General features: G+C 54.3%; 1 protein-coding gene across 1 annotated transcript; it reads right to left on the reverse strand.

Moving 5' to 3' along the window:
• Positions 1–17,163: 17,163 nt before the first annotated feature.
• On the reverse strand, positions 17,164–20,418 carry XXYLT1 (xyloside xylosyltransferase 1). Its single transcript, XM_079978190.1, has 4 exons — positions 19,945–20,418; positions 19,228–19,375; positions 18,507–18,639; positions 17,164–18,032 (listed from the first exon to the last, which is right to left on the reverse strand). Exons 1-4 carry the CDS (start codon positions 20,404–20,406, stop codon positions 17,636–17,638), a joined length of 1,140 nt encoding a protein of 379 aa, XP_079834316.1. The 5' UTR covers positions 20,407–20,418; the 3' UTR covers positions 17,164–17,635.
• Between the last annotated feature and the right edge of the window lie 1,227 nt (positions 20,419–21,645).

Here is a 21,645-nt window from a genome sequence, read left to right on the forward strand (position 1 = left end):
GGGGTCCCTTCGTCCTGAAAAACAGGCTCTCTGCCCCACTCAGCTGCTTTGGCCTTCACAGAGAGGAACTGAACGCCTTAAAGTCCATTTCCTGCATCTCTGCCAATACCTGAACCCCCACCCTGGGCACCTGTCCCTGCTCAGCCTTTCAGGGTCTTTGCAGCCTGAGCCTTTGGGTCGCCCTGAGGCCGTATCACCCAGGAAGGGAGCCTGAGAGCAAAACAGCCACCAGTGACCCAAACATATTTTGAAGAGCAAAAAAGAGGACAGATTTGCTGACTTCCACTGTTAGCTACAGATCGCTATAACGACTCATTTTAAATACCCCTATTTTATATATATATATATATATATATATATATATATATATATATTAATAATATTTATTAAAAATTTTCCAGAATAAAAAGGAAAGATAGCAAGAAAGAAAGAAAAAACAAATATGATTTACACTTGGTTTCAGTGGCATCTTTCCCGGACTTCCCCCCCCTCCCCCTCTTGTATTCCATTTCCCTTAAATTGATTCCACAGATTCTTACCCCAAATTTTAAAACCTTATTTGTAATTTTAAATAACCCATTTATTCCAAATTAATTTATCTTATTTATCTTAATGAACCATTTCTCCTTATATTTTATATAATTCCCTAAGATCGACCCCATTTCCCTTCCACGAATTCCCCTATTTTCAAACAACAAACATGAAAAAAGAAAAGAAAGAAATAATATATAATTTTACAGCCTTTGGATTCCAAATCTCCCCCCCCCCCATTCCCCGGTTCCAATCCCCAAAGTTCATCCATTGTCTACTGCCAGCCTGGTGTATCCACGTCTATATCTCAACTCCACTTTGCCGTCTTTTGATAGCTTTTAATTTCAGAAAGTCCAATCTCGAAAAAACTCTCAGAAAAAGTCATTGTTCTTCCATCCAGACCTCTATGTTTAAGAGTCTAACTTAAATTCTATTTCTTGGTCCTTTTAAAGTCTGGATGTTCCAAATACTCCGGCTTCAAATTTGGTCCAGCTCTTATTCCTCAGGTTGCTTTTTCCTGTTCTGCTGCAGAAACCTTCTAATTCAGAAACTTCTTGTTCTCCACAGAGGCTTTTGTTATTCAGGAACATAACTTGCGTCAAGTCCCTTCCTTTCTTCAATAGATAAATCCATTGTCTCCTTTAGTATAGAAACCTCTGTAGACAAAATAATGCTTCGTTTTTGCAGCTTTCCCAAGAGATAACAGATCCTGCTCAAATTCATAGTATTTTTCACTTGCTGCTACTGTTGCAATGTCCCAGCCTCCCTCTAGAGGGAATATGGTAACTTAATTTCTTTCAAAATCAGACCCAAAAGTCAAATAACTTGTTGCCTTTATTTCCAATAATTTATGTCCAAATTGTAACAAATCTAACCAGCAAAGCCATCGTAACAAAGTTCTCTTTTATTTTCCTGCTTTGACAGCTACTTATATATAGGCTATAGCTGTGATATATTGCTAGTAGCAATGTTCTTAACTTTCAACAACAAAATAATAATAATAATAATACCTATTGCTCCCTCACTTGCCACATGAAAGCATTTGGGCTCATGTTCACATCTTTGTGAACATCAATGTGCACAGAACAATTTATTAAACTGTTTAACCTGTACATATGGACTCTCCTTAAGGGCAGAGGGATGTTAACTCTTGCCCTCCCAGACTCCTTCTCCAAGATCTTGTAGCTGAGCCAGCATCCTTTTAGTTTAGCCACAGAGAAGGCGTTTATACAGGATGCAGCTAGTTTAAGATGCTGCTCTGTTGTGATTCTCTGCTGCAGACTAGCTTAGCCGGGTGCCATAGATCTGAGTCTAATGCACTAGAAAAAAAATATTGAGTTATTGTAAACAAAAACAAACAAACAAAACTCAGGCATTTTGTCAAATTTTAAAAATCCTGAAAAAGGTGTGTCCTCAAAAAAAGAGGAAATATGGCAACCCTATGTAATAAATGAAAATCTGCCCTTATTCCCTTATGGGGGACACAAGAGCCCTTTTAGAGTCCTTTGTAGGTTCTCCATTGGTTGGAAGAAAAAAACAGAGGCCAGCCAGAGATTATTGAGAAGCAAAGCAGCTAGGAAGCCTGATCTTTATTGAACTGTTGCAACAGGGTGCCCCTTCACACACAGGAGAAGGAGGAAGATCCAGAAGCAAGGTGTGCCCGCCCTTATATAGATATTTTAAATTGCCCACCTTGGAGTCAAAGACCACCCCCAGATACATCATACCTACATCACGGAAAGGGCGGGCTAAAGCAGAAATCTGAGTAGGTTGATTACCTCCTGTCTGACAAGTTACCTGTTAATGCTTACTGGATTGATACCCCGGGGAGCCTGGCCAGTCTTTTGTAATGATAAATAGTTCCTGAACCAGATCACAGGCTCATCCTATTCATACGCAGACATACCCTTAAGACAGCATTTGTGAAAGAAAAGACAATGGGGAGGCTTTTCCATTGACCTTGCAGAAAAAACACCTGGTCAGTTTGGGAGTCAAAATGGCTCCATGGCTTCTCTCCTGTGGAGCTTCAGACATGTGGCCTATATATCTATGTGCGTGTTTGCCTGGTACATTTATGAACCTTTATTATATACATAAGACCTTTATTTATTTCAAACCCTACAAAACGGGCACCTCTCAGCTTGCATCCACTTCACTGGACCGGGAAAACTCCTCCCACCAGATATCTGTGTTGCAGCCACTGTGGTCAGTTTCCCCCCAGGACAAGGAGCAGCAGCTATGGAAGGGGGAAACTGGGGTGGAAGCTGGCATGTGAGGAAGGCTGCCAGCCACTGCTCTTAATACTTTTCAAAACACAGAGTCCCACGCCTCCCTGGAGAGCTGCTGCCAGTCAGTGCAGGCAAGAGTGCAGGCAGTGGAGAGACGGTCTGACTCAGGTGCCCAGTTGCCCCCTGGCTCCCTCTGCTTCAGAGACCAGGCCCTCCTTCTTTGGCTCCGGGGCATTTTGGGCGCCTGGAAATGAGAGCTGCCTTTTGCTTGCTGCTGCTGACACATTTATCTCTGGACTTCCCAGTCTCCAGACTCTGCTGGAGTTCTCACGCCATTAATCCTCGCCTTTTGCCCAACTTCCTCTTGTGCAATCGCAAAGCAAAGGAGGCCTCTGGAACACAAAGACACACAGACAGGCTCCGTGGCTGTAGATAAACGGAGCCACTCCAAACAATCACTAAAAGTCTCACAACTGGGCTTGTGCGTGCAAAGGCACATCAGAGCCCAGCAGCAGACTCTCCCCCTGGCCCCCCCCCCCCGGACCTCTGAGGGTGGAGGGGTTGCCAGGAGGTCCCCCTGCCCGTCTTGCTCCCAAGGGGGCCTGTAGGGAAGGAGGCAGCCGTGGGGTATTTGGGGCCTGAGTCATTCTGGGGCAGGGGCTGTGCATGGACCTCAGTTTCTGATGCTCTTACGCAACTGCATTTGGCTTCATTGTCCATTACCTTCTTAAAGCTGTGTGGCAGTTAGTATTTGTCACTTATTATCAATTAAGAGTCTGTAATGCTGCAGAAAAACAAAGTCCCTCTGGATTCTTCCTGGTCCAGAGAGAAGCCTTCTTCTGAAAGCTTCCTGGTGGGGCTGATAATGAGTCGCCTCTCCCCCCCCCCCAGCAAAAAACCTGGCTTCAAAAATTAGCAGGATACCTGCTGGTTCTTGTCCTCTAAAAATTGAATTTCGATCTGGGTTTCTCCAGCCCAGGCAGGGGGCCAAACACAACGAGGTCAGGAAGCACCAATGAATTAATTTCTCTGCGTGGCAGAGGTGCGACTGGGCATGGGGGGCAGGAGGGGCAGTTTGCACCCATGCCCAGGACAGCGGAGGGTGGGTGTGCTTGGAGCACTGCCTGTCTGGCTGCTGTGAACTCATCCGAGCACTTCAGGAGATTTTAAGTCCTGGAAAGGGGACCCTCGCTGAGCAGCATGTCAATATTATTGGTAGCAGCTCCCCGTTCCCAATTACACTTTATATTTGGAAATGAGCTGAGAGGACGGTTCAGCACGACTCAATCTCCCCAGTCCTTGCCCCGTCAGAAACTAGGTTCACGGGTTGGGAGAGTTGCGAGGCACCTCTTTGGCTTGGCTGCCCCATAAAGCAAGCGGGATCCTGGAGCGAGGGGACCGTGTCCGGCTCTTCCAACATGGCGGCCATGAAGAAGGTGGTGCAGCAGCTGCGCCTGGAGGCCAGAGTGAGATGGACAAAGGTTTCACAAGCTGCAGCTGACTTGAAGCACTTTTGCCTGCAGAACACACATCACCATCCGCTGCGAAGAGGAGTTTCTGATGGCCTTTATGCTGGTAGGAAACCAACTCCTCACCAGCCAGCTGCTCTCCCTGTGTCTCTGGGAAAAGGCAAGTCCAGAGGGGGCTGGCCAGGGAGCCCTGCCAGGGCCCTACTGGACTATCGCTGTCATGCCAAGAATGCCCACTGCCTCCCAGCCGACTGGGAACTCCCTCCCTGGCCCTCAGACAAGCTCTGCACAGGCCTGAGCAGGGCAGGCTGGGCTCCACAGATTTCTTGCTAGACCAGCATCCTGCGCCCCCATTGCCAATGCAAGAGGGCAGCCTCCCCAGCCTTCATCCCATCAGCCAGCCGACAGGAAAGGCCTGGTCGAAAGCAGCCGGAGGAAGCAGCAAAGCCGCAGCCAGCCCCAACGGCCTGGCAGTGAGGCATTGCAAAATAAAAGTGTCACATGAAGGCTGAGAAAGCGCTTGGGGAGGCGGCAGAGGGAGAGTCAGAGTCAGAACATATTCTCCATGATGGCTTTGACTTCATTGCATCAGCAGCTCCGTCTCTCTCCTGCCCATTCTTCTCTCTGGCTGCACCTCTGACACCCACAGATCCATCTTGCACAGCAGAGCGTGCGTGCGTGTGTGTCGCCAGTGAGCACAACCAGGGAACTCTGCACACACTGCTGCCTCCTGGCGCACATCACTAAAGCAAGGGGGGGATGTGAAATGTCTGGGGGGGGGGGCAGGATGAAGCATGGGCAGGCCAGCCATTCAGCCCCTGCTGGGAGCATAAGGGGAGGGGCTGCTGCACACCATCATGCCTTAGCCAGGAAACTCCCTATGGCTGGCCAGCCTTCCCTTCTGAAGGGGCCCAGGAGCTACGGATACGGCACCTTGGCAGCCAGAGGAACAAGCCCCCCCCCCGCACCTGAGCACACTCCTCCTGCAGCCCCCCTCTCTCCCGTTGCTGCCCCCCCCCATGTCTGATGCAGTTGCTGCTAGTGGGGGGGGGCTCAGCATCCTGGGGAAGTGGCTGAGGAGGGGGAGGCCCTTCCTGCTTGGGACAGTCAGAGAGCGTCAGGGCACCAAGGTGCAGACCTTTGCTCTGTTCCCGTCACTCTCTGGCAAAGGAACCTTTTGGTATGTAGCTCCAGCAGGACTAAGACCTCGTCGCTCTCTGGACTTTCTCTCTGTTTGCAGGAAGCCCCACAGTTCATAGAACCGCAGAGCTGGAAGAGACCCCAAGGGTCACCCCCCCTGCGCGCAAGGACCAGACCCTCTAGGTGCAGGATCTGGCCCAGCCTGGTGCTAAAGGAAAACCACCAGGACAGACTCCTCTGTGGGCAGCCAGATGCTGAGGGAGGCCAAAGGAAGGCCAGGTGGCCCCTTTCCCCATCTGAGGAAGCGCCTGTTCTGCCTGACATGGGCTGGCGACAGAGGCTGCTCCCTGCCTGCTCCTGCCTCCTTCAGCCTGCCCTGCCCTGCTCTGGCTCCGGCTCTCCCTCTGGGGCCAGGCTATATTTAGCCCACTGCTTGGGCGGCTGCGCTGGTGCTGAGGAAGAGCGGGGAGGCCTCCTTGTCACGCGCCTGGCCTGGCTCTATGCACACAGGGCGCATGGCTGGTGGTGCTTCCCCTTCACCCACGCTGCCCACAAGGGCTCTCCTGGCTCACTCCAGGCTTGCAAGAGCTTTCCCCCACCCCCAATTCCATCTCTCTGCTCAGCTAGGAGGCCTTTCCAGTGTTAAAACCGGGGGGGGGGGAGTTAAACGACTCCCCAAAAAACCCAGGTCCCCACCACAGCCTCAAACTAAGACGATGACCATTGACACAGGCACCATAGATACGCAACAGCAAAGAGGCTCAGAAAAGCTGTCTATAAGTCTGTAGCAATAAGCAGGTACCAGTATCAAACTGTTTCCTCAGACTATCCAATATGGAGAACCGTAGAAACTTCACAAATAATCTCCAGAATTCAACGGTTTGACGGATTTCCTTGATTCCTTGGGAAGAGGGGAAGCCAGGTCTCCCCTGACTCCATAATCTCTTAAGCGTAAGGTCACATTCTCCTTCCCCTCCACAAGGCGGGAACTTAGCCACACAATAGGAGGCAGGAGGCAGTCAAGGGCAGTGCAAACCCATCGGGATGGTGGATTAAATCCTGATGCTTTCAGAGGAGAAGTGCAGGGGATGTGTACCGTAAATACTGCCATTGTTCTTTGGGGAAGAGGGTAGTTAAAAGGCCCCGGGAACTGGGGTGATTGACAGGGGTGTGTGACAGTTTCATGTTTCTTCATGCCAAACTCTCCTCTTCTGTGACATATCTGTGATGTATTGATGATGCTGTTGGAAATGTACTATGGGGAAAGGGGAGGAAGTCTTAAAAATTCAGGCCACCCCATTCTTGGGGTTCCTGCTCTTCTTGTGTTTGAACCTTGGTCAGGTCTACTGACTGCTGTTTTGCTTCTCTAACTTGGCTGACTGGAGGGACCCACGGGGAGTAGTGCCCCAAGGAGCTGGGCAGTGGAGTAAATTGACACCCCAGGATTCCCCCCATCAGCTGTCTCACCCCCCGCCAGAAGGAGGCAGGGGGTCTGGGCTCTGCATGGGCCAGAGAGCATGTCGTCCCCCCAGTCTGAGGAAGGGGGCTGTGGACTCAGACTCCTGGTGCCAAGACAGCCATTTCTGCACTTTCCACAGAAGCAGAAGCAGCCCTGGAAGAGCAGAGCCTCTTCTCTCCAAAGAGGAAACCCGGCTGGCTCCGTCCTTTCCTGCTGCAGCAGAAACACCCCCTTTCCCTGCAAGGAAAAACTCGTCCTCACTGCCCCCCTCACTGCCTGGCACACACTTCACCCTCTCTGACTGAACCTTGATGGAACCGCAGAGAAGGAAGGCTTTTGTGCTGTGATTCTCCACTGAAGACCCTGAGAAGCAGCCCAAGTCTCTGGCATGTTGCTCCATCTGGAGGAGAGAGAGGAGACCGCCAGTGGGGCACCCCACAGCGGGGTTTTGTTCTTGGCCAACTAACAGAAGCCCCCCGTGGTCTCAGGGCCCCTGGACACACCTTTGCTGGCCTGATGCACAGTTTTTCTCACGCCAGCCCATGAGAAAAGGGAAGTTGGGCCAATCAGACAAATATTAATGGCCTCATTAAAAGGTCATGGAGGAGAACAAGCACAGCAGGGGGCTGGTGTAAATGTGTCACTGTCCAAAGACAAATGGGCAGGTTTAGGACCAGAAGTCCCACCTGCCCCCTCCCTCTGCCCCTCTGCTGCTCCAGGCCTCTTCTCCCTGCCTGGCTGCCATTTTCTGCGGGCGTCATAGGCGAGCTCTTGCAGGGTTGGAAGGGACTGAGGGTCGTAAGGACCTAGAAAGAGCCCTCTGGATCTGGCCAGAGGGGACCCATCCAGCCCAGCATCCTCTCCTCACAGTGGCCAACTGGGTGCCTGTGGGGAACCTGAAAGCAGAGCGTGGTGAGCACAGAGCAGCCCTCTCCCCTCCTGCGGTTTCTGGCAAGCTCAGATTTGCTTTCCCTGCAAATACTGTAATCTCTGAGGATCCCTTCCTTGGTCACCTGCTCTGATTCAAGCCATGCATGTGAGGTGTTGCCAGCCGCTCTCTGTTGGATAAAAACTGATAAAAACCATGTGAAAATGTCACCTTCCTGCCTCTCTGCTGTGCTGCTGAATTCTGATTATTTGCTAGCGAGGAAGGAAGAGCCCAGGCACCTCGCCCTTTCCTCCTCCGCTGCGCCTCACTTTCCTCTTCCTTAGAAAAGGACAGTATTTCTCTCTCTCTCTCTTGTTTTGAAGCATGTTGTTGCTTACCTTTGAATGTTTGTAATATGAAAAAGAAGCATGGAATGTGGACTGAAAGAGACGTCAAATGTGGAAAGATGTCGGTCAAACAGATTTTTGAATTGCCTGCTGTGGGTTTTTGTTCTCTGCCAGAAGACATTTCTTTCCCTCGGAATCGACATTCTCACAGGTGTGGGAACCTGTAGCATTCCAGGTGCTGCTGAACTACAATTCCCAGCCTCCCTCCTGGTCATCCTTCCTGGGGGCTGGGGGGAGATTTAATTGGGCGAGACCTGAGAGCCAAAGGGTCCTGCCTCTGCAGGAGAAGGTTGTCTCCCACCTCCGCCATAGCAGCTCCATAGAAATGAATGGACCTGGCTAACCAGGCTTATTAGTTTCAGTGGGCCTACTCACAAGTAGAACTTAGTTGGCTACAACCTTGAAATTGCAGCAGAACCAACGAAGACTCTTTTTTTTATTATTTCTTTTTATTAAGTTTCATTTCACACATACACAAAAAGGAACAACATTGAACAAATAAACTCCATCAAGGAGCAAAAAAACTAAAAATAAAAGTCAAAAAAGCGAAAAAGAAAAAAAAGAAACTACTACACATGACAAAAACCAATTCGGACACACAGATTGACTTCCTTCCCTGCTGGTTTCGGGTTTCTTAATTAAAGACTTCATTTTCTGCAGCTGGTATTGTTACTGCTTTATACATCGTAAGTTTTATAACAAACCTGCTATAGTTGGTAAGTTTTTATAATTTCCTTCAATATAGACCATAAATTTATTCCAATCACCAATAAACTTTGTATTTTTTTGATTTCTAATTTTTTGCGTCATTTTTGCCAATTCAACAAATTCAAATAATTTTGTTTGCCAATCCCTCACCGTTGGTATATTTGTACTTTTCCAATTTTGTGCAATTAGTATTCTGGCCGCTGCTGTCGAATATTGAAATAGAATTTTATCTTCTTTCATAATTTCTTTTCCGATAATTCCTAATAGGAAGGCCTCTGGTTTTTTAGGGATTGTATACTTAAATATTTTTTTTAACAGAACCAATGAAGACTCTTGTGGCACCTCAAAGACGAACAAAAGTCAGTGGTTGCTTGAGACATTTTAATTGTTTTTTTATGGTTTTTGTTTTATTTTGCATGGCATGGCTTTATCCCGGAGGTGCCTGCCGCTCTTTGGGAGAAGCACAGAAGAGGCATTCAGAGCAGACGGGAAGGGAGGGAAGTGTGGAGTTGCATCCGATCCTGAAGGACTGGTCTCTGCAACAAGCAATTTGCCAGGTGGAGGCAGAAGTGTAAGCAGGGAGGGCAGGTGGAAATGAAAGGTGGAAACTAATAATTAAGTAATTAATAGTGACTATTCAGAAGATGTTGCTTGTTGATAACACAGAGATCCCAGCATTGCTCGGCCAATTAACACATTTTTTTTAGAGAGAGGGAGAGTTTTAATACTATCAGTGTTTATTTTTTTTAATAATTGTTTTCTCTTCTTTATCTGTAAGCCACCTTGAGTTCCACCAGGAAAAAAGGCAGGGTATAAATATAAATATAAATATAAATATAAATATAAATATAAATATAAATATATAAATATAAATATGCTTTAGGCCAATTCAGTCCCTAGTGAGAGCACTGAGCTTTTTGATGAATTATAATTCAGAGCTTTCCCATTCCTTCATTCCTTCATTCCTTCATTTATGATCAGACACTTTAAGGCCAGCTTTTCATTCATTTGAATTATATCACTCAAAAGCATTTATAAACTGCTTAATATTTCAAGATGGTTGGATAGAAGACGAAGATGGTGGGACAGTGTTCTTGAAGCTAGCAGCATGAGTTTGACCAAACTGCGGGAGGCAGTGGAAGACAGGAGTGCCTGGCATGCTCTGGTCCAGGGGGTCACGAAGAGGCGGACACGACTAAACGACTAAACAACAACAACATTTCAAAATTCTGTAAGCCATATCCAATCCCCAAAACCGCCCCTATATATCATTAATATGTTAAAACAAAAACACAACCTTAACCGGATGACACAAAAGCAAATCAGTTAGGAATTCAGAGTTTCAGAGTCTCTTCAGGGGCCAGAAATCTCTCACAGGCAGCAGAAATCTATCAGAAATTTGTTATCAGACAGCTGGAGGTTGGGACTTATTTCTTCCAAGGCAAACCAGAAAACAAGCAGTAACGATATTGGTGGGGATGATGAAATGAACCATTGCTTCTTCCAGTTGTTCTGCCACCCACAAAGAAAGAAAACAAGTCCAAAGGGGGGGGGAGTGAGGGCAGGAAGGAGCTCTTTCTGGGGGGGGGGGTGGAAGAGAGGGGTCCCATCAGGAGGCATGGGGGGGTTTTCCTGGGAACTAAGACCCCCTGGATTCTTTTCTGCCAAGCCAGACCTCCCCCCCCAGCCTAAATGCAGGAGTTCACATCCACCTCCTTTGACTTGCATTCGGCTTCACCAGATCTTCACCAGATCCTGACTCTCTGGTTTGTGGAGGGGGGGGCAGGGGGGGAGTGAAGTGAGCCCTGCGGCCCCTTCCTTTGTGACTTAGGTAACTGCAATAGTTCTTGCCTCATTCCATGATCCAGGGATTGTCTCTTTTAATAAACTTTATTAAAGGGGTCAGCAAGAAGCTGAACAAATGGATTTTGGAACTTATGTAAAACTCAGGAGGGCAGCCATCCCTCCCTGCTCCCCCCCCCCCGCATGCCATGCTTTGCCTGTTGACTTGTTGTTTTCCAGCCTTTCCGAAGCATCTTTGACCTCCTTTGTTCCTCTTAAATGGGCAGAAGAAGAGGGCAGTTGGGGGAGTTGGTTTGCAGAAAGTGAGGAGAGGCGAGGGGGCTCCTTTCTCCCCCTGCGAGGTTCTGGTGTGCCCTGAATTGACTGAGCAGCAACTCTAGTTGCCTTTGGCTGAGATATGTGCGTTTCATAGATTGTCCACCTCCTGAGGGGGCTGGACTCTCCTTCCCTGGAGGCCTTTAAACAGAGGTCAGGTGGCCATCCATCAGGGAGTCTTCAGCTCTGGCTCCTGCCTTGCAGGGGTTGGACTAGATGGCCCTTGGGGGTCCGAACTCTACAATCCTGTGATTCCATGACAGCCCCACCCCCTAAAAAGAGCGCCTTCTCTGAAGGAGCCTATTGCCAGGCTTGGCAGCAGAAAGCAAACTCATTGTCAAGCAGAGAACTCTACAAGGAACCTTTCTTAAAAATAAACCTGCCCCTTGGGTGAGATTTGGAGGCTGCAGTTGAGACGGGAACATAGCAATCTAGCTGCGCGCACCCCCCCCCCCCCCCGCCTCTCAGGAGCAGCAGCTACAGGCTGAGCAGTGAGCCATCGAGGTCGCAGAGAAGGACTATTGTCCTCCTGGAAAGAGCAGAGTGCCATGGCTTTCTCTCAGGCAGCTGCACTTGGGATTGGGCTCTAGCGGGGAGCGGGAGGGTGGGGGGAGTCTCCTCCCAGGCCCCTTTGGCCATCCCCCATCTCCAAGTCTCACACACCCACCCCATATCAGGACTGCATTAATCTGGGCTCCTTTGCAGGCATGAGTAGGATATAAACGGAATAAATTATAACAATCTGCATTTCTGCCTGATGTTTCGTCTGTGATGATTTTGGGTGCTTTTTCTTGTTTTCAATCTTCTGTTTATTTTGTATTGCATTTTTCCCCCCTGCAGGTCATGTCAAGACTATCTGCAGATTTCCTTTGAAAAATATAATGGTGTGAAAATGTGTGTTAAGAGCAGCCGAGGGACAGTGACAGGGATTGTTGCATTGCAGGGGGTTGGTCTGGATGGCCCTTGGGGGTCCCCTTCCAACTCTACAATTCTAGGATTGCATGACTGGCAGCCTTTCTTCAGGGCTTCAGACTCAGGAGTCTCTTCCGGCTGTTCCTGGAGATTTGTCAGGGATCGAACCTGGGACCTTCTGCATGCCAAGCAGGTGTTCTGGCCCTGAGCTCTTTTGCTCACCCTCCCAGGCATGCCACGGGCAGCTGGAAGCACCAGGGAGCCCTCCTGGACCAGGAGGAGCCGAGCCTGTGGAACTCAGGAGAGTCAGCAGGTGCCTTCTGTGTCCACTGGCTGAAAATAATCTCTCTTCTGCTAGGCCTGTGCAGAAGACGAAGACTGCATCCTTCCTGGTGGCTAACTGATGTCTGCTTTCAGTTCTTTTGCTTTTAACTTGTTTTTAGCTTTTCCTGATTTTAGTGTATAGTTTTATGTTTTGATATTGTGTCTATTTCTATGGCACAGCGGCATATAGTTTTGTAAATAAATAAAACAAGTAAGTACCATGGACAGCGTCCCGAGCTCAGCGGCTGCCTGCCGAATGGGGGTCTCCCTGACCAGGAGGAGAAAATAAGGGGGCAGAGCTCCGTTTCAGAGAGCCCTCGGACCTCAACACGCAGCAGGGTCAGGATCCTGCTCTGCCGCAAGCCCGCGCGCCCCTTCGCTTCTGAGTTTCCCTATAGAGTCGATTCCTGCCCTTTGCCACCTGAAGCGCGTTTGGTGGGAAGGCGGCGAGGTGCCCATTTCACAGATCAACCTACGAAACAAGCGTCCTCTGAGTGGCGTCTGTTCTCGCGGCCTGGAAAGGGGGCGCAGCCCACGATGCCCCCCTGGAAATGGGCAGGCAGGCAGGCGAGGAAAGCGAAGCTGGCCGACCCGCGCGCGCAGGCCTGAGCTTGCCGCTGCTGCTCCCTTTCGTTCCTCTCCGGGGGTCGCGGGGACTTGCAAAGGCGGCCACGGGGAAGCGGAGCAGGCTTTGCAACCCTCCAGACCAGAGCAGCCGCCTGGGGGGCGCATCACGTTCTCTAGCGGGCGGGGGGCTCGGATGCCGCCCGAGCAGGAGGCGAGCAGCAGCTGCTCCAGCAAAGCTATTTTGAGCGCAGCGGGAAATGTCAAGAGCCAGGCCCCCCGATGGCACCCTGGGGAGCCACGTCAGCGGGACTGGCGGGGAGGGGGCTCTGCCCTTTGCGGGAGGGTGGAGAGGGGAGCTGTGTCTCGCAGCAGCAACAGGCAACCGCCTCCCCCCCCCCCCGGGCTGCTGTGGGCAGCAGAGGCGGCCAGGGCTTCCTTTCCAGCCGGCAGATTTATCCTGGGCAGGATGAGGCTCACAGAGAGGGATGAAAGGGCAGAGGCAGGCCGAGAAGGGGGGGGGGGCTGGCACCAACCCCCAGCCTGGCTCAGAGGCCTCTGGGGTTCCCGGTGGAGGCTTTGGGCAAGATGCCACCCTGGTTTGTGCCCTGAAAGCAGGCAACCTGCGCGCAAGGTACAGCTGGGGAAAAACTGCCCATCTCGCGCACAGCTCCTGGCGCGACCGCAGCTAAGTTGTGCGTCCAGTTCTGGTCGCCTCGCCTCAAAAAGGATGCGGCAGGTTGGGAAACGAGAACGGCAGTCCGAGGGATGGAGGGGTCGGAGCGACTCCCTTCTGAGGAAAGGGCGCAGCCGCAGCGCTCGAGGTGAATAGCATTTCTCATGGCCCGGAGAAAGCGGACGGAGAAAAGCTTTTCTCTCGCTCCCTTGCAACACCTTAAAGACTAAGTTTGCAGCGAGACCCCTTGCTGCGACAAACGGGGGGACGAAGGGGCTTCTCATATGCCTTGAACCTGGGGGGGGGGGCTGACACTCCGCTCAGCTGCCTGGCTGGAGATTCAGGGGTGACAAGAGATTCACAGGGCGAGGCGGGCTGAGAGGCCTCCCCTCCCCACACCACCCAGCCTTGCCCCCTGCTCTCTCTCTCTCCTCCTCTCTGCCCCATACATTGTGGGGTCGACGTGGGTTCTGAAGAGCCACGGGGGCAGCGCCAGGAGCTGCACCTTGCCAAGGGAGGCCGGAACCCCACAGGGACCTGCGGATCTGCACCGGGGGGGGGAGGGGCAATTGCGCCCTCCACTTCCCCACACCCAGACCAGTTATCTCTCTCCCCATCGCGCAAGGCTTTCATGGGGCTCAGCTCCACCCCCCGCGACTTCCTGCCGATCTGGAACCTGCAGGAAGAGGAAACCAGGCAGGCGGCTCTGCGGGACCTGGCCGCTCTCCAGAAGCGCCCGGGCTAAAAATATCGCGCAAGTGCAACAAGCCGGGGGAGGGGCGGGTGACAGACAGGCGCGCCCTCCTGGGCGAGCTGTCATTGCAGGACGGGTGCCTTGGCTCCAGCAGCGCAAGAGGCGCAAGCGGGCTGTGCGTGACTCGGTCCCAGGCAGGCAGCCGCCCTGACCCCCGCTGCGCCCGAGCTGCCAGCCAAGCACCCAGGGGAAAGACCCCTCCGGATCCTGCCCAGGGCAGCCTTGGCACAGCCTCCCGCGGGCACCTGCCACTTTCCACAACAGAAGCATCTGGCTGGGAATTGGGACGTGGCGGGGCAGGGCGCTGCTCCTCCGCCGCCGGGGTGGCGCAGGGATCCTGCGTGCCACTAGCCGCTTGTTCAGTGCCAGTTCAGGGCTGGTCGTCTTCCTCCGGGGTCTTCTGCTGCTCCGTGGCAGAGAAACGGGTCAAGGGCTTCCCATGTTCTCTGCTGATAGTCCTGAAGCTGCCCTCCTTCCGGGGCCACGGCTGTCCTGGTAAAGGGCCTTGGGCTGGACTCGAACTCCCATTCTCCCCGCCCATGAGGCTAGGCTGGCAGCTGGGAGCCAGGAGGGCACCGGGGAGGGGAGGACTCAGTCCCAGGGGGTGTGGAGCTGAAACAGCCCCCCCCCCCTTCCCACCGGTGCAGAACAGCGTCCGGATCCTGCACCCCAAGAATATTTGATGTAGGAATCCATTTGCTGCTGAGGTAACCAACACACCAAGACGGTTCCCTGCAGAGGTAGCTGGGCACCAGCGCCAGCCAGCAGGACCAATGGTCAGGCCCGAAGGGCGAGACCTGGAGGGCCCTAAAGAAGCGAGGCAGGGGCTCCTGGAAGACCCGCGTCCTCAGGCAGCGCGCCTGGCGAGCCGCTCTCTCGCCGGCTTCCCAGCCTCCTCAGGATCCGGGATGGCAGGGGCTGGACTAGATGATCCTTGGCTTCCCTCCCATTCCACGACTCTGTGAGCTTCTTTCGCCGTCATTTGGTCCCTAAAGCCAGCAGAGCGGAGATGGGCGGCCTCCTGCCAGGCCCGAGGAAGACTCTCCTCGCCCCCAGCGCCCAACTCCCGCTCTGTCTTTGGCCCCAATCCCTGTCCTGCTCCACAGCCAGAGGCCGCTTGGGCGGATCCTGTTGCTAGGCTGCTGCAGCCGGCAAGGACGGAGCAGGCTCGCCCGCGCGCCCGGGTTGCTGCTTCAAGTATTCCGCGTCGAGGTGCCAATTGCTTTCCCCGACGGTGCCGAGACGCCAGCCCTGCAGAGGCGGCCAAAAAGGCGAAGTTGCCTCGCGGGTTGTGAGAACGGGAGCAGCGCCCTCTGGAGGAAGTTCTGAGTAGGGCAACGCAAAGGACCCAGGGATAGAGAGACCTAGAGGGGAGGGTCCGGGTTCAGCTTGGGGGCTTTTTAGGTTTAGAGAAAAGGAGAGGAAGAGGCAAAGGGAAAGGAGGATGTGAAATCATGCCTGGCATGTAGAAAGCGGAGGGAGAAAAGTTTTCTCCTCCTCTCTTATGACACCAAAATCCATGGACATCCAAGTGAAGTGGAAGCTGTTTTCGATTTCTTTTAATGCTGTTAACCTGCTCTGGGACCTTTGTGTGAAGGGCTAAATAAGTAAATAACAGGCGAATCCTGGAAGACCCCCAGGAAGCCCTGATCCACGGCTACCAACCTAGAAGGCTTTAAAAGAGGACCAGAAAAATTCATGGAGAGGAAGGCTATTGATGGCTCCTAGAAGGACGAAGGCTCTGCTTCTGACTCCACAGGGGGGCACCGCTGCTTCTACCAGTTGCTGGAAACCACGGAAACACTTTTCTTCACCTACTTTCTCTATGCCAGGCAACCTGTGTCGCGCTTTTATCATGTCTCCTTTTGCTCACCTTTTCTCTAAAGAGTCCCAAATTTTGCAACCTTTCCCCATGGGGGCAAAGGACGGTCACTCTGTTCCCTTGGTCATTTCTGTTGCTTTTTTCTGAACTTTTTCCTGCTCTACAATATCCTTTTTGAGGTGAGGCGACCAGAACTGGACACAGGATTCCAAATGCAGACACACCACTGATTTGTAAATAGCATGTCAGTAGTTTTGCTTTCAATTCCTTTCCTGATGATCCCTAGTGTGGAATTTGCCTTTTTCACGGCTGTCACACATGGGCCCAACATCTCTATCGCTCTCTCTCTGCTACAACCCAGAGGACCCACTCCTGGTCTTCGCCACCAGTTCAGGCCCCACAAGTGTGTACGTGAAATCAACATTTTCCGTGGGAACCTGCAATACTTTACACTCGTTTCCATTGAATTGTACTTGCCATGTTGCAGGCCCCTCACTATGCCTGGAGAGATCCTTTTGGAGCTCTTCGCAACCTCTTTTTGTTTTAACCACCCTGATCAATTTAGTGTCACCAGCAAACTTGGCCCCTCCCTGCTCTAGTCCAGTGTCTCCCAAACTTGGGTCTCCAGCTGTTTTCAGGCTACCATTCCCATAATCCCTGTCCACTGGTCCTGCAAGCTGGGGATGATGGGAGTTGTAGTCCAAAAACAGCTGGAAACCCAAGTTTGGACAAGATCCTTTATGAACAGGTTTAAGAAGCACAGGCCCCAATCCTGTTCCTTGGGGGACTTCGCTTTCTACTTCTCTCCGTTTGGACAGCTTTCCATTCCTGATCCAAGAGGCCTGGAAGCCACGTCAGGTGGCCGCTGGTCTGACTTCCAGCAAGCCATTTCGCTTCCCTGCTGCAGACCCCTCTCCTTCCACCCCGCTTTCCCCAGAGGTGAGAGACATGCTGGGCCTGTTGGAATGCATTTTATTCTGCTCCTGCAGAAGGGACAAAAGACTCCTGGCACCCTCTCCTTCTCCCCACAGGTCTCACCCCACTGCCTGATAGCAGAAGAAGAACCATACCTCCATCCCCAGGACAAGGCCTCCCAGGCCCACAGTCTCCCCTCGGCCCAAAGGGCAGCAGGGCCTTTTCCCCACAGCCCAAAAGGATGTTGGTGAGGAAGGCCAGGACAGAGGGCTGAGGGCTCTAGTGGAACTGGGGGCCAATGGACCTCTGCAGAATCCAGGCTTGGTCCGCAAGAAGCTGTTCTTGCTTCAGGGGCCACGATCCTGCTGCCTTGCTGGGCACGTGTGCTGCAGCCAAGATCGGAACGTGGATGGCCGCACTCTGCAGTCCAGGGGGAAACGTTCACAGTCCCCCAGGGAGCTGCCAGCAGGAGGTCTCAGCCCCAGAGAGGCCTTGGGCTCGCCTCCCTCTCCCTGCTGTGTCTGGGTCCCAAAACAACAATCGCTGGCCGGTGGCAGAAGGCGCTCAGCTCAGCATCCTTCCTGCAAGGCCCATGAGGATTCCTCCCAGGTAGACCCCAGTTGTGCGCAAGGGAAAGGGAGCAACCTCCTCTTGATGGAACCCCCCAAAGAGACATGGCGAGAGCCCTGCAGTGACCACAGCACAGCTGCCACCCCCAAGCTCCCCCTGGCCAGCAGAGGCTACTCCTGGGGGATGGGCGTGTTGCAGTTGCCATGGTAGATCCGGACGTGGCCGTCGCAGCGGAAGTAGTGGTCAAAGACGTCGCGGTAGCCGTGCTCACGCCACCAGGAGCAGAGCTGCCGGTTCCAGGTGCAGTCGAGGACGTAGAAGAGCTCCGGGTGAGCCATGCCCACCAGCGTGAAGAAGTCCTGGTCGCCCAGGTGGCCCCGGAAGTGGAACTGGTCCGCCAAGCGCTGGGCGGCGCCCGGCTCCAGCAGGCGGTTGTAGAGCTCCGAGTGGCGCATGGCCTCCAGGTTCAGCAGGAGGACCCCGCTGTTGAAGCCGGGGAGGCCGTCCGGCGGGGGCTCCCCCACCTTGGTCCCCGGGTGCTCCTGGCGGTACTGCCAGAAGAGGTGCCTGCACAAGAGGAAAGGCAAGTCAGAGCCCTGCAGGATTAGGCCAGGGGCCCCTCCACTCCAGCATCCTGTTCTGCTTCTATTAGAAAACTCGTAATCAGGATTCGAACCCAAGAGCAGCTCTGCCCTCCTGCCGTTTCTGGAGAGCAGCCCCACTCCCCCCCCAGGCCTGCCCCCCTTGCTACATGTGTCCCTTGTCCTACCAGGTGTTTGTAAGCAGCAAATGAAATTGACAACCGCCCCCCCCCAAAGTGAGCTCCTGTTGAGTTTCACACTGTGGGCCCCCAATCTCCACCCCAAGAGCTCACATTCCCCACAGATTTTCTGGCCAACTTCCCTTCTCAAATCTTTTGTCCTGAGTGTAGGGGGGGGGATTCTGGGAAGCCACCTCTGAGCACCCCTTGTGCCCATGTGCAGCTTCTGCTAGGATCCCAAATACGCCCCTCCCCCCGGAGCACCCACTGCTGGCACCTACCGATAGACAGGCTGCATCTCGTGGACGATGCCAATCACGGCCCCTTCTGGGAAGTTGTCAAACTCTTCAAAGAGTTCCCGGATGTTAGTCCTGTACTCCACATCAAGGTCCACCTGGATGATCCGTGAAATCTCTGTGGGGGAGGGGCAACGAGGAGCCTCTGAAGCACCTTCCCTGCCCCCTTGGTGCTCCCCAGGCACAGCTTCCACCCCCCCCTCCAGGGAGGCTTCATTCAGCCCCCACCCAGAGGAAGAGGCCAGGGACCAAGACCATACATGGAAGTCAGGCAGAGGGCAGGGGGTGGGTCATGGGGGCTCAGTAACTGTATATTGCACCTTCTCCCCTCTCCCTGCTGCACTGAGATGAAGGGGGGGCAGTCTTTGTGGTGCATTCTGGGACAGGGTTTTCTGCTGCCAATGGCAGGGGGAGGCAGCATGGAACACTTTCCTTGTTAGGTGAAAGACACACACAGAGAGAGAAGCCCCTGCCGCCCCCCCCCCCCCCGTCCCCATCCTCTGGCGGTGGCTGTGGGCACAGCCCCTTCTGCCCCAGTGGGGCACCTCGCCTACTCAGTCTGACTTTGGCCATCTCACCTGGCACTGTCACCCTGGCCGAGCCCACCCCCTGGACCCCAAGCGCCAGGCAGGAGCGCCAAGGATGCCAGGGAGACGCAGGGAGGGGGCAGGTGGACGGGGGGGGTGCTGCCCACCTGCCTGCTGACCTTTGGGCAGGACGCGGTGCATGGCCAGCGAGAGGAAGAAGAGGGCGTCGCCATAGTAGGTTCCGGCGCCGGCGCTGAAGAGCTTCTGCATGGCCTCGACCAGGGGAAGCAGCTTCTCGGCCACCACGTCCACGTCGTGGAAGACCACCTGCGGGAAGCGGGAGAAAGAGCCGTCAGGGGGAGGCGGGGACCGAAGGGGCTTGGCGCGCCTGGCCTGGGGAAGCGGCAGTGGCGTAGCCTGGGTTGTCAGACCCGGGGCAAGGCAAGGCATTTGCGCCCCCTAACCCTAAGCCCCATGGGACGCAGGTGGCGCTGTGGGTTAAAGCCTCAGCGCCTAGGACTTGCCGATCGAAAGGTTGGCGGTTCGAATCCCTGCGGCGGGGTGCACTCCCGCTCCTTGGTCCCAGCGCCTGCCAACCTAGCAGTTTGAAAGCACCTCCGGGTGCAAGTAGATAAATAGGGACCGCTTACCAGTGGGAAGGTAAACGGCGTTTCCGTGTGCGGCTCTGGCTCGCCAGAGCAGCGATGTCACGCTGGCCAGGTGACCCGGAAGTGTCTCCGGACAGCGCTGGCCCCTGGCCTCTTGAGTGAGATGGGCGCACAACCCCAGAGTCTGTCAAGACTGGCCCGTACGGGCAGGGGTACCTTTACCTTTACCTTTAACCCTAAGCCCCAGATGTTGCACCGCCCCCCCCCCCCCGCACGGCGGGAGCGCACCTTGTGCTGGAAGTGGGCGCTGCGCAGCGCGTCTCGGAGGACGGCCTTCCCGACGGGGCGGCTGGGCGCGTCGCTGAGCAGGTGCAGCACGAGGGCCTGGCGCGGGCCCAGCTTGGCGAAGCGCGCCAGCGAGCGCAGCGCCGCCTCGGCCTTGGATCGCAGCGCCGCCTGGCGCTCGGCCTTGGCCAGCAGCAGCAGCACGTGCAGCTCGGCCTCGCCCGCCGCCCCCGCCGCCGCCCCCGCCGCGGCCAGCAGCTCCTCGCCCGCCTTGGCCTTGCTCTCCCCCCCCGAGGGGGCGGCGGCGGCGGAGGAGGAGGGCGGCGGGGGCGCGCGGGGCTCGGGCGAGGCGGGCCAGCGCGCGTAGTAGAGGGCGCACAGCGCGGCCAGCGCCGCCGCCGCCGCCAGCGCGCACGGAGGGGGGGGCCGCAGCAGCCACGCCGGAGACCCGGCCAGACGCGCCATGCTCGGCGGCGGCGGCGGCGGCGGAAGAGGCGGACCCGGCAGCGCAGCAGCAGCAGGAGGAGGAGGAGGAGGAGGGGCTCCCGGCGCGGCGAGGGCTGCGGGGCACCGCCAGCATCCCGCGGAGATGAGCGGGGAAACACCCAGCGCGGACCCAAGACAGGACTTCTCCGCCAAAGGGTCCCAACGCAGATTTCACCCCCCCGGGATGCCTCTAAAAGAGGACCGGGGAAATTAAGGGAGAGAGGGCTGGAGGGCTTCCAACCTGCATTTGCGCTCGGATCCAGCTGGGCCGCCACTGCCAGAGCAGGATGCGGGGCGGGGGGCTCGGCCCGATCCAACAGACTCTCTCTCTCCTCGTTTCCCCTGGGCTGCCTCGGTCCAGCTGCAGAGCGGGAGGCCCGCCTGGGTGCTGCGCTCTTCCCTCCTGGAGAGCTCTGGCCCGGGGGCCTCTGGCGGGGCCCCTGCCAAGCGAAGAAGGGCCCCCCTGTAGCCCGAGGAGACAAGGCGGCAACGGGCAGGAGCCGGGGGGGGGTGGAGGCAGCCTGTCAGGCCCCGAGGTACTCTGCAGGGAGGGTGTGCGGGCGACAGCCCAGAGGCAAACAGGAGGTTCCCTGCCTCTCCATCACGGATACCTGAGAAGCCCACAGACGGGACCCATTGGCACAAGAGCATTCTCCTCTCCTAGCCTTGCTCTCCATGAATTTGTCCTCTTTTAAAGTCACCCAGTGGTGGCCCTCACTGCCTCCTAGGGAGGGAGTTCCAGAATTTAGCTCTATGCTGTGTGAAGGACTGTCTGTTCTCTGTCCTGAATCTTCCAATATTCAGGTTCATTGGATGTCCAAACCTCTTTCCACTTTCTCTTTAAAAACTTCCGGACACTGCAACTTCTCCATGGGGTGTTGGTTCCACCCCCCCTTGATCATTTTGGTTACTCTTTTCTGAACCTTTTCCAACTTTTTCAGGTGAGGCAACCAGAACCGTACCTGGCATCTCAAATGTGGCCACACCATAATTTGTATAACAATAGCATTATGAGATGGGCAGTTTTGAGATCCTTTCCTAATGATCCCTAGCACGGAATTTGCCTGTTTCACAGCCACTGCACACGGGGTCGGGGTCTTCATGGCGCTGTCCACTGTGGTCCTGAGGTCTCGTTCCTGGTCAGTCACTGCCAGTTCAGACTCCAAGAGCATGTATGTGATTTTTTTGTGTCCTGACATGCATCGCTTTACACTTGTT

Source organism: Podarcis cretensis (genome assembly GCF_951804945.1).
Source record: "Podarcis cretensis genome assembly, chromosome: 5".
NCBI lineage: Eukaryota > Metazoa > Chordata > Lepidosauria > Squamata > Lacertidae > Podarcis > Podarcis cretensis.

What these genes read in the sequence shown, in the direction of transcription:
- XXYLT1 (XM_079978190.1), bottom strand. Translation starts at nt 20,406, where the DNA reads ATGGCGCGTCTGGCCGGGTCTCCGGCGTGGCTGCTGCGGCCCCCCCCT. An exon ending in GCGCCCACTTCCAGCACAAG is followed by an intron (nt 19,376 to 19,944) that starts GTGCGCTCCCGC and finishes CGCTTCCCGCAG; the next exon opens with GTGGTCTTCCACGACGTGGA. An exon ending in GAGATGCAGCCTGTCTATCG is followed by an intron (nt 18,033 to 18,506) that starts GTAGGTGCCAGC and finishes CCTCTTGTGCAG; the next exon opens with GCACCTCTTCTGGCAGTACC.